A 13,285-nucleotide genomic window follows, 5' to 3' on the forward strand; every position below is an offset into this window, starting at 1 on the left:
AAAGATAAACTCAAAATAGATGAAATATCTAAATGTGAGACAAGATTCCATCAAAATCCTAGAGGAGAACACAGGCAACAATAGCCACAGTAACTTCTTGCAAGATACCTCCACAAAGGCAAAAGAAACAAAAGCAAAAATGAACTATTGGGACTTCATCAAGATAAGAAGCTTTTGCACAGCAAAGGATACAGTCAACAAAACTAAAAGACAACCTACAGAATGGGAGAAGATATTTGCAAATGACGTATCAGGTAAAGGGCTAGTTTCCAAGATCTATAAAGAACTTATTAAACCCAACAGCAAAGAAACAAACAATCCAACCATGAAATGGGCAAAAGACATGAAGAGAAATCTCACAGAGGAAGACATAGACATGGCCAACATGCACATGAGAAAATGCTCCGCATCACTTGCCATCAGGGAAATACAAATCAAAACCACAATGAGATACCACCTCACACCAGTGAGAATGGGGAAAATTAGCAAGGCAGGAAACCACAAAAGTTGGAGAGGATGTGGAGAAAGGGGAACCCTCTTACACTGTTGGTGGGAATGTGAACTGGTACAGCCACTCTGGAAAACTGTGTGGAGGTTCCTCGAAGAATTAAAAATAGACCTGCCCTACGACCCAGCAATTGCACTGCTGGGGATTTACCCCAAAGACACAGATGCAATGAAACGCCGGGACACCTGCACCCCGATGTTTCTAGCAGCAATGTCCACAATAGCCAAACTGTGGAAGGAGCCTCGGTGTCCACCGAAAGATGAATGGATAAAGAAGCTGTGGTTTATGTATACAATGGAATATTACTCAGCCATTAGAAATGACAAATACCCGCCATTTGCTTCAACGTGGATGGAACTGGAGGGCATCATGCTGAGTGAAGTAAGTCAATCGGAGAAGGACAAACATTATATGGTCTCATTCATTTGGGGAATATAAATAATAGTGAAAGGGAATATAAGGGAAGGGAGAAGTGTGTGGGAAATATCAGAAAGGGAGACAGAACATAAAGACTCCTAACTCTGGGAAACGAACTAGGGGTGGTGGAAGGGGAGGAGGGTGGGGGGTGAGGGTGAATGGGTGACGGGCACTGAGGGTGGCACTTGACGGGATGAGCACTGGCTGTTATTCTGTATGTTGGCAAATTGAACACCAAAAAAAAATAAATTTATTATTAAAAGACATATAAATGGATAAAGAAAATGTGGTATTTATACAGTAGAATATTATTCGGTTATAAAAAAGGGTATCTTGCCATTTGCAACAGGGAGGGACCCTGACAGCATTATGCTAAGTGAAATAAGCCAGAGAAAAACAAATACTTTATGATCTCATTTATATAGAGAATCATTAAAAAAAAAAAAGGAAAAAAAAAGTGCTCATGGATACAGAGAACAGACTGGTAGTTGCCAGAGGCAGAGGGTAGGGAATGGGCAAAATGGGTGAAGAGGGATAAATGGAACACACTTCCAGTTATAAAATAAATAAGCATGGTGACTACAGTTAATAATATTGTACTACATATCTGAAAGTTGCTAAGAGAGTAGATCTTAAAAGTTCTCATCACAAGAGAAAAAAATTGTGCCTATATATGGTGATGAATATTAACCAGACTTACTGTGAACATTTTGCAATATACACAAATATCGAATCATTATGTTGTACACCTGAAACAAATATAATGTTATATGTTACCTATACCTCAATATAAATGAATGAATGAATGAATGAATGAATGAATGATTAATGAGTATTTGAGGTAATATCTCTCTAAATCCCAAATATCTAGTGGGGAAACAGTTTATTTGAACTACTGTATACCACTGGAATTTACATGTCTCACAAGCATAAAATCTCATAGGGTAAAATGTTAGATTTCTGGACTGGCAAAATTGCTCACTAAATGTAGTATGCTCTGTACCAGAGGTAAAGAGCTTATTTAAATAAGAACTTCACATACTATATTGTAAGCCTGTACATTTCATTATAGAAAACAGAGATGCTTCAAAAATTTTAAAAAGTTAGTTGAAGGAAACTAACAGAATGGCTGCTCTCATCTTAATAGCCCAAACAATCCAAAAACTAGCCTTCAAAAGATCAAGTGAGGGGAGCCTGAATGGCTCAGTTGGGTAAGCTCCTGCCTTTGGCTCAGGTCATGAATCCAGGGTCCTGGTATAGAGTCTGGAGTAGGGCTCTCTTCTCAGCAGGGAATCTGCTTCTCTCTCTCCCTCAAAACCCATCCCCTCACCCTACTTGTGGACTCTCTCTCCCTCTCAAATAGAATCTTAAAAAAAAAAAAAAAAAAGATCAAGTGAGCCATATGTAACAGTTGCACATTCAATTATTTTTTCTTTTAGAAAGAAGGGGGGGGGGAATCGAGGGTGGGGGGAGAAGGCAAGGAGAGGAGGAGACAGAATCCTAAGCAGGCTCCACACTCAGCACAGAGTCTGATGTGGGGCCGGATCTCATGATCCTGAGATCATGACCTCAGCTAGATCAAGAGTTGAACACTTAACTGACTGAGCCACCCAGGCGCCCCTCCACATTCAATTCTTAATCTAATCTTTGTTTGTCTTCTTTTGTTCATCTTCTCCAGTTTAAGGACACAAGAACCTCCTCCAACAAACATATGCAAACCTTACCTTTAAATTCTCAACAAATAAGCTAAAATTATTAGAAGTACTGATATTTAAGACACACCTATCCCAAGCCTGGGATAAGGTAAAATCATGACTGATAGATTCTTGGATATCATGCAAGAATATTTTTTAATATGCCAGTCTGAAGCTTGGGGAATGTCACAGGAGAAAGATACAAAAGTTTTATGGCCCTAAGAGGTTGGAAGTTAACCTGCAGGAAATAATACGCTGTTATGATTTAATAGCTCATTAGAGAAGTCACCCTCAGAGGAGATAGGGTTTTACTGTTCTTTAGAAAGTTAACCAATCTTATATTTAATTTAGCAACTGTATTTTGCATTTCTCTTTCAACGTACTATGCAAATTCCATTACAACTAGCTCTTTGTCATCCTGCGAGTTTTTTCATTACTAACTTAAATAAAACTTTGGCCTCTGCTAACAACTTTAAGAACTGTGCCTTTACAAAAACAAGAACAGACACCAGTATTTAATAACTGCATTTTAATGTAATCTTCTATTCTAGGGGTCACAAAAGCAAATGCCTAAGGTCTCTAGGAAGGTAACATCTGTAAAGTTGAATACAGAATGATAGATTAGCAGCTATGTTATAGCCAATTTAGTACTTGCCTAGCCACATTGTTTTTTAAACCACTGGGGGGTGAGGGGGGAGTTTGCCCACAATTCCAGTAGGAGTGTTGTGAATCAGTGTTTGATTTCCTATCAATTTTACCCTTCCTAAGCCTGTGTTGAGACTCACATATAATTAAAAGCCATATAAACCAGCCCTCAGAACACACAAGACGTCAGAATCACAGAATCAGAAATGTAGAGGCAGGTACAATTCTCCCCCATGTTAGGACTCCAACATGTCTTTCTACATTTCTACATGTCTACATTTCTACATGTCATTTCTACATGTCTAATAAGTATAACTTATTATAGATAGATTATATCACCACCTCCTCTACTCTTTGTTCAAAGTATATCTAATTTCCAAATGTTTGTTTACATTCATTCTACTTTCTGGCTTGACTTAGTAAACCCTCTGAGGCTCAGATTCAAGCATATATCCCTGAACATAAAGCCTGAGGTAGTAATATTTTTGGCAGATACTCAATACCAAATTTTCATTTTATTTATTACCAAGTCTTTTAATAACTTAAATGACTAACATCACAGGAAGAGATAACCTGATAGAAGAAACCAACTGTATCGATCCGAATCTGTAACCCAAAAAACAGTTTCCAGACCCAGAAGTAGAGTTTGGATGGGCAGTAAAAAGGATGGAAATAAGAACAGATACCTCCGTGGTACTGCTCAATAACTCCTGCATGTCTTTAAAACTTCAGGAAAGTAAAATAGAACCAGGGAGGGGAGTATGGTCTAATTATGACTTACAGTGGTAGAGCCACAAGGAAAACAGCACCACAGCAGTTTCCAGATAAAAATGAGAAACACAGTACTGTGTCACTGAAGAACATCAGTTAAGCCTCAGAGACCAGAAATTTGAGGCTCAAATCTAACATTCACTTCATTTCAAACAAACGCTAAGAACATACCCAATACTGTCATTTCAGAACATCAATTGCAGCCTTAAAGCCGAACATGGTTAGACCTTAGAAAGGAACTTAAGGCAACAGTCTTCCAACTTCAAGCACAGGTCTAAAACAAGTCCAAATCACCAGGAAAAACTACAGAAATGATCATATATGTGAGATCCAGAAAGTTGCCTCATTTGGAAACAGCCTAGTTGATTCTGACAAAAAAAAAAAAAAAGCCTAAGGCCCACAATTAGAAATCTGCTGCTATAAGAGAATGCCTGTCCAATCTCTCACTTTACAGATGAGATCAAGAGAAGCTGGTACTTCCAGCCTGGGTGGTTCTCTAGTCAGGCAAATACTATGATGACAGTATCAACATATCTGACTTACAACCAGAAACTCAAGAGCTTTGATTTGGTATCGGAATTTCTGGTATATGGTCTCGGCGAATGAAGAACTGTATCTGGGATGGGCACCTCACTGCACTCTGGAGCTGGAAATCTCTGCAAAGAACTGGTATATTTTCTTAGAAGGCAGTAGGAGAAAGGTACAAATATTTTTCTTTTCTTACACGCTTGATACTAAGTAGATACCTTTTATAATGTTTGGCTCCAGGATTTATTTTAAAGCCACCAGTACAGACTAGAGAGAAAGAAGAGGTTGCTTAAGATGCTTATCAAATATATTTGCTTGTATGCATATATGTGATACGAGGACTTTTCAAGGCGACTGTCCTTCATTACCTGTGTCATGGAGTTGGAGCTGTTCCTCACTCTCTGGGAAGGGAGGGGTCCTGGGCCTGTGCTTCCTTTCTCTGTGCTCCCCTTGCCCATTGTCCCTCCCATATACAGCTTCCTTGCAATGAAGCCCTGCTTTCTGTGAAGACTTGGGTGAAAGCCGGTCTTGGTGTCTGGATTGTTTTTCCCAATTCCAAGTTCGATGGCTACTGTGAGCCTCCCCGTCATCAAATCCAGTACTCAGAAACACCTCACCACTGATCTTGGGGAGCGGAGGTCTCCGACGTCTCTCATGGTCAGACCGTTTCCTTTCACGCTGCTCAATGTCAATTTGGGGATTGGCCCTCAATGTGCCCAAGCTACGGGATGACAGAAATTTCCCTGATGAACAATGATCTTCTAGTTCTTCCAAGTTCTCCACTGGATGTTTGAGTTTCTTGTTCCTTTGCTTCACAATGTTTCCATCACTTTGGAGCCTACATGACCTTGAGACTCCAGAACCCAATTCCCTTGCCCTCCTTGACTGTGGCTGGTCTGAGTGGAAGTGGAGGGATGTGAAAAATAGAAACGCAGGTTAACTTAATGAGAGTATGAACTTACTATGCAGGAAAGACAGGGCCCAAGCTTAATGTATTTTAAAATGGAAAAGACTACTTTTTCAACTTAACAAAATGAAAAAAAGGGGACAGGCATTTATTGGAATGGTTTGTGCATACATGAAGGATTCTGGGTACACAATCAAAATGTAAAAGACTAAAATTATGTGAAATAAATCTGAAAGGAACTTGATTATCATTAGGAGAGTTAATATAGTACTTTAATATTTGCCAATAACAAAAATCACAGCCATCAAATGTTAAATTCTACTTATAAAACCAATTTGGAGTTACTGTGGGGAGTTCAGGGAGTCATAAAACAGAAAACAACCAAGCTTGGTAATAACTAGCTTTCTAGAAGAGGCTTTCAAATATTCTTATTGGAAATGACAATACATCTCTATCAGGATGTGCTAGTATCCGTTTAGTTCAGGTAAATGACCCAGATTTTATATTTCCCTACTTTCTCCCAGCCATGCACAGTTCAATGTGGAAGAGAACTGGAGTAGAGAATTTTGAGTAAATGACCCTGTTCTCTGTAGATAAATTCTGATCCCAAACTTCCTTAACTTTGGTAGAGGAAAAAATTAAAATAGTATGCCATAACAGAATATAGAAAAAGGAGTCACTTCCATCCCTACATTCATTTCAAAAAATTTTGATATTATATTCTCTGTATAAAAATACAGTGTGTGCTAAATATACAAGTCCTAAATGTACACAAATTTCAAAAACAGCACAGAAGGGTGCTTTGGTCAGGTCCCACTGAAGCAAAATATATGATGAAAATGAAGGAAGGATATTACTATGCACTTTGCAAGGCACGTTTATTTTAACACTTTCTAAGACTCTCAGTATATTCTGTAATAAAAAAGACATCCTAAATCCATAGAAAACTGCTAAATTAGCTATGTTCCCTGTTGAAATTACACACTTGCTAAATTGCATTTGAACCAGCTACCCCAATTTGATGGGATGTAGAGAACATATGGACTATACATTTTCTTAATTTTTCGGGTTTTTGTTTCTTTTTTTTTTTAATTTGTTGTTAATCTAATAAAGGAAAGAAGGAAAGGGAGATATGTACTAAATGTATCATTAATGCCATAAAGCATCTCAAAAACTTCAAATTGCTTCATCTTGAGCTTTCCAGGAGAAAAGGAAATATCCTTCAAAGATGACATCCAAATTAAAATCTGTCATCTCGGAAGTTTACAAAATTATCTGCAGAATTTTTTGTTAAATTTATTTTTTACATAAAAGAAAGTGAAACAGAATAATAATTATTATTAAATAATAACTATTATTTTAAGCGTATCTTGACGATTGAGAAAGAAGCAATTGACTACTGCTATGAATTATTAATACAATATTGACTTGCTACTTAAATGATGACCACATCCAGGGAACAATGGTTTAGTGTTAATACCAGTGTTCCCACAGAGAGCTGCATGAATGAAGTCTGCCTTCTAGCCCCCCAAAAACAAGCAGAGCTTTGTTTCTGACATGGATATGTGAAGCTATGATTGTTCTGTTGTTTTTAATCCCTTCTAAAAAGTTAACTGATATTAGTACTTCTATTTTAGGTAATTATGCTCCAAGAATTAGAATAGAGCTGTCACTATATTTGTATTAGAGTTGACAGGAGAAAAAAAAAAAAAAACATTTGTCTAGTTCACTTGTGATTATCTTTAAACCTGGGAAAGGAAAGAGACTGGGGAAGGGGAATCTGTTTTAATCTTTTGAAACTCTGAACTCTGTCCAGTTAAGGACTGAGACTTCTATGTTTCTTGAGGCCAAGTTATTTGGCAAATATAATTAACTTCCTTATAGCCAATACCTACATTTATATACACACATACATATTTATGTACACATTTTATCTGTATGTTTCCATGTCTTTCTTTCAAAATAAGATGATTTTTGTTTAGATATGTAAGATATTGTTATACACACATAATATTGATATATGTATAAACAATAGTACTTGAAGTCCTCGCCAAAATAACATTATTTATGGTGATCTTCTCAACATCCAGGTGCAGGATGTATTTTTAAAATATATATTTTACAAATGAGAAAAAGCCTTAGCATGATTATAGTAGATAGCTTCAACACTGCAATTGTTCTAATGAAGGGATGCAACTTGAATCAAGGTCTTATAATTCCAAAGACCATGACTTAAAAAAAATTACTTAATATGCCTATGATACAGGTATGGCTTTGAAAGAAAAACATGGATTCACGAATGAGTAAGACATACCATTTCAACTAATATAAATCTGACAGATGTTTTAGATAATTTCAGATTTGCAGAAAATCAATAAATGATCATTTTTAAGATTAAAGCTTAAGTAAAATAAAAGCTAAAAAGAAGAGCACTTCTGTAATGACCTACTGTAATTATTACATAATTAAGGCAAAAATCATAGTATACATATAGAGGGAAATACAATTAAAGAATATCCTTATGTGTTGGGAAAAGACTACTGCAAAGGACACAAGGATTACTTTGTGGGTAAGAGCTGAATTATAGTGTGGTTTTTGTGGAACGCAACTTTGTCTAACTCAAAGGTAAATGAATGAGGATCACACATGTTCAGCAATCTATAAACTCTGAACAACACCTGAAGAGGAATTTTAATATTTACATGAATATGGCTCAGGAGATCATGACATCACATTTTTGTTTTTGTTTTTACACCTTAAAAGGTGTCCTTGAAAAACTACTAAATTCTTAACATAGTCTCCTGTCCTAGAGGGATGACAGCACTCTGGTTAAAACCACCAGATTTCAGTCCCGACTGAAATTAGTCTAAGGTTTTAATAGAGGAAGTCCAAAATTAATACTTTAGTATACTTAATTACTTGCCATCCTAATGTTTTTATAGACTTAATAGTTTTAAGTCATTACTTTTATTTGCAGTGAAAACTATTCCAGAGCAGAAATAAATATAAAAACAAATGGAAAACACCAGAGCACATTTCTAAGCTTTTAATTAAAACTGGAGAATAAACTCTTGACCTTCTGGTCTCTAGCACAGAAATATATGGTGATATTTTTTTTTTCTTTTTAAATGATGTAATACACAATTTCATTAGAAAAATCAGCATATAGAAAGTGACTATCAAAAAAGAGCTGAGCATTTTACATATGGAAGAAAAGCACATCAAACCACAGGGAATCAAACCACTTACTATGCAATAGAAAGGAGCTCTACTGAGAACAATAAATTTAGAGCGTGACTGGGCAAGATTGTACTCAACTGTAATAATCCTAGCATCTATGTATGCATACCTTGCATTCTGCTCATCAAAGACAAATACCTATTTACCTTTTACTATGAAATTATACAGAAATAATTGATAATTAGCTCACAAGGGCCTTTGGGATCATTGACCTTGATATTATTACTTTCTAGGAACTGCTTTAGGTGTTACTTGTTACCCTAAGCTTGGTCTCCAAGCTGAACTACAATAAATACTGACATTAGAATTATAGGGAATATCTTCTCCTTTGACAGATCTTTTAAAAAGGCAGAACAATATTTGCAAATACTCATTTCCCAACACACTTTTAAGATAAAGAATCACCAGTACCACAATTGCCACCACAATACCATTGCTGTCACCACACTGCAAAAGCAAGCACTAGAGTAGAGAAATTCAGAAGGGACTTCTCCCTCAGGAATTTTTCTATATGGCAATCAAATAGCAAGAAAGTATCAAGGGTAAATAATGAATGCAGAATCTTAGAATTTAATTTTGTCATCAACACACATAGTTATTGGCCTATTTTTGAAATACAAGAGGCATGGGGAAAAGTTTTATTACCCAACTGATGTATGGTGTACCATCTTCATCATTCATGGCACTTTGCTGCTTCGGACATTCTGTCCAGACTCCTTGAGAAAGATCAAGCCCAGAGACACACCCCCACTTTTTACAGCCCAGTTTATGTGTTTAGAATGTAGTACAGCATTCCAAGTGGTTATAGCACAACAGAATGCATGTCAAATCTTACAAAATCACAATTGTTTTAATAGCCATAAAAATGGCTCTGATTATTCAACTAAGGAACTGATGAATTCAATAGATTCAGAGAGAATTTGGCCACAAATCCTTATGGGCCCTGAGGTCACTTTACCAATTTAAAGGGGTGTCTTATGGTTGAGTCTAAAGACAGAGTAAGTCATAATGTAGCCATTGTTACCTCCATTTTCATAATAGTAACTATCTCCATAAGCACTGGATCCAGAAGACTCTGGAAAGTGTTTCTTTCGCTTTTTCTCTTCCTGTAACTCCTTTTCTTGCAAAAGGCGAGCTATGTCCTGCAAAAACAGACAGAACACTAATCAATATTACCAGAGAATGAAACCTTTTATAATGAAACAGATTCCATCCAGTAGCCCTCTAAGTCAGTGGTCTGACATTCCATTGCCAAGCTTTTGTGGATTCTGTCCATAGCTTTCCAGACTTCCTGGCATTGAGCTCATGCCATTCAAACACCATAGATAACTGCTCAACAGGAGCAGTGTATGATCCAGATGAACAAGAAAGGTTTAAAAAAAATCAAAATTTATGTCTAACTCAAATCTGGAGTCATACAAATCTAGTATTCCTAAAGCTGGTTACACAACAGATTTTTAAAAATACTTATTTGTGGGCCCTTTTTCCAGTTTATGATTCAGTAAGTCTGCATGGAGAAGAAAGCAATAATCTATGAAACTTTATAAATCATATGTATAATTTAATTTTAAAGCTTTATAATTCTTTAGCTGATTCTGATTTAGCTTTTCATTAGAATACCACTGTTTTCACTGAAAAAGAAAAAAAAAACAGTATTCTGTCTCCCCTTTGCTTCATTTTCATGCAAGTTTTTAGCAGTTACTGAGTGATGAGTAACATTCTGATCCTGCCTCCCAAGAGATTACCATCATTGTAAGAAAACAAAGGTATATGCAAATAACTACAATACAATTAAATCACAAATCCCTTAATAAGAGGGTAAAAATGTCAATGTGAGTATAAAAGAGGCAAATCTCATTTCTGCTGAAGTTAATTATGGCAAGTCTTTGCATTTGCATTAGGTTTTGAATAAAGAACTGGATTCCAATAGGCAAAGTAAGGAGGGAGAACAACCTCAGAAAAAATATGAATGTTTTAACTGGGTGACAACCAACAGTCCATTAGAACACAGGAGATACGGTGTTAAAGAGAAAGATGAGGCTGGAAAAACACTCTGACACTGGATCACAGGCAGTCCTTAACACACAATCTCAAGAAGTCTGGAGTCTACAGTTTAAGGGATGAAGGGTTACTAAAGGTTTTGAGCTAGCCAGTGACAGTGTTCTGAAACTGAAGCTCATTTCTATGAAAGCCCCACAAAACAGCACATAAACTTTGTTCCATGTACATTCTTTTGGAAAGAAGGTCCCTAGCTTCACCAGATTCTTAACTATCACACAAATATGCAATAGCATTCACTGGTGAAAAATGATAATAATCATAGGTAGTTTAAGGTGCTTACTTTCTATTTACACTAAGTACTTATATAAGACAAGAAGTGTTTAAATGTTGATATAAATTTTCAAGCAAGAATTCATTACTACTCTCCCTTTTGCAATTTTCCAAATAAGTCAAAATGAAGACTATATGAAGACTAGAAGGCAAACTTCAAAAAAATTCATCTGAATGAATCAATTTCTTTCATGTCAGTGCAGAAACATGAAGGATGCTGCAGCTAGGTAAATCAGCAATGATCATCTACACACTTAGCTTTCAATGATCATCAAAATGGCCTTACAAATCTTCCTTTTTATTAAATGAATACCTAAATTCAAGCTTATGAATATACTAATAACATACTATCTCTAACTGATTTCTATGCTGGAAGTGTCTCATAAAATTTTGTGAAAGGTGTACATACCTCTCTGCTACTTAACTACCCAATCTTCACTCTCTATATATGTATATACACACACATACACATGCATACCTATAGATACATATACATATCTGTATCTATATATTCTATACATACATATATCTATACAGACACATTACTAGTCAATCTTAAAGTCCAATGTCTTAATTTCCTAATGTATCATTTTAATAAATCTGTTACTACATATAACCCCTGTACCAGGTTCATCATATTTGATATCTTATAAAGTAATATACCAATCAGTTCAAGAGAGACAAGTAGGACAGATAACTGTTCTCCCAAAGCTATTATTATTATAATAAAGTTTCCCAAATCTCTATACTTCTTAGTGCAGAATAGGAAGAAAATGCAAAACTTTCCTGAGCTATCACGTTTACTGAGTACCTAACACTACAAATGGTTTGCTTTAGAGGAAACAAGAAATTTCCCTTGCTGTAACTGAGTAAAAATAAACAGGAAAATTACCAGGTCCAACTGCCAGCATAAATGATTTAACGAAACTATGCTTTAGAGACCTTATAATTGCTTTTTTGCTACTGAACTTCATCCTGATGAATATACGGTAACAAGCTGTGTTCTCAGTGTGAAGAACAAGGAGGAAAGAAACAAGGATGATGCCACTTGTTTACCGTGCATTAGCCAGTCAAAGAAAGTGCTTTTCATCAGAGAGAAACAGTTATGCTCCTTAGCACCCAAACCTGTTGCTCTTTTAAGCTCTCAGCTCCTTTTTGAGTAAGCTTCCACTTGGTGAGAGGAAAGGCTGCTGGCTTGAGGAGGGAAAGGATAGACTTCACAGACCAGTGATTGACTTAGAGCTGTGGCTTAGTCCAAGGGCGGGCCCCTCCCTACTTTGCAACATCACTGTGCACTGCCTGCAGGGAGGTGATTTCAGTAGAAAAAACTTCCCCTGAAACAAACTGAAGATTTCAGTTAGTCACAATGCTGCTGCGTGCAGCTTAGTCATAAACAAGCTCCTTGGTCCTTAGCTTTCTTCCTGTAAAGGTTAGTCTAGAACAGCATTTCCAAAGCTCTATTCCTGAGAATGCTCGTCTCTAAAGGTTCTCCAAGAAACACAAAGCATTCAATGGAAAGCCTGTATTACGTCTAACTCTTTGAAATGCACAATAGATTATTTTAAAACTTTGATAAAAGAAACCTGTCATCTTCCTATAACCTAAAAATATTCAAATTTGTTTTAAGTAAAAAGTTTTTTTACATAAAAGGTATAAACCTAATGGAATTACTGTTTCATAAAACATAACTTGAGAAAACAAACCTAAAAGAACTCATAAGCTCTTCTGAAGTCATTTTAAATTATTTTTTTAATTAATCATACTAATCAGGTAGGCTTACTTTGGGCTCATGTGAAAAAACAAAACAAAACAAAAAACTATAATTAGAAGACTTTCTAGTAAATACATTTATTGGGATGAAAACTCACTATGGTATCCAAATCTTGAAAATTTTAAACTATGAACATAAGACAGAACACAGTTAAGGATCTCTAGATGCTAAAACAAGTCATTTTAATGAAAACATAGTCTTACTAATTGCCTTCAATGGACCAAACATTCTCCTACAGATCTGTAGAGAAACAGGATATGTGGTCAATATCCTCAAGGTTCTTACCTATTAAGTTTTAGAAGCAAAATGATTAGTATAATTTAAGATATGCAAAAGTGAGTGCTCTAAGAAAGGCATTATCACAAACAAGGCATAGTGGAGCCCAGAAGAGCCTAACACATCATTCCCAAGTAGATTACAAATTACTAAACTATTGAGGCGCCTGGATGGCTCAGTGGGATGAGTGTCCAACT

The 13,285-nt window shown here is 36.1% G+C and overlaps 1 protein-coding gene across 1 annotated transcript in view; it reads right to left on the reverse strand.

Moving 5' to 3' along the window:
• CCDC50 (coiled-coil domain containing 50) overlaps window positions 1-13,285 on the reverse strand; it is a gene marked incomplete at its 5' end in the record, with an annotated part of 74,384 nt that overhangs the window by 19,089 nt on the left and 42,010 nt on the right. The window contains 2 exons of the mRNA XM_041731647.1: window positions 4,932-5,459; window positions 9,735-9,852. Of these exons, the coding sequence (XP_041587581.1) occupies window positions 4,932-5,459; window positions 9,735-9,852 (646 nt within the window). The remainder of the gene's footprint in view (window positions 1-4,931; window positions 5,460-9,734; window positions 9,853-13,285) is intronic.

Source organism: Vulpes lagopus, chromosome 17 (genome assembly GCF_018345385.1).
Source record: "Vulpes lagopus strain Blue_001 chromosome 17, ASM1834538v1, whole genome shotgun sequence".
In the NCBI taxonomy this organism is placed as follows: Eukaryota; Metazoa; Chordata; class Mammalia; order Carnivora; family Canidae; genus Vulpes; species Vulpes lagopus.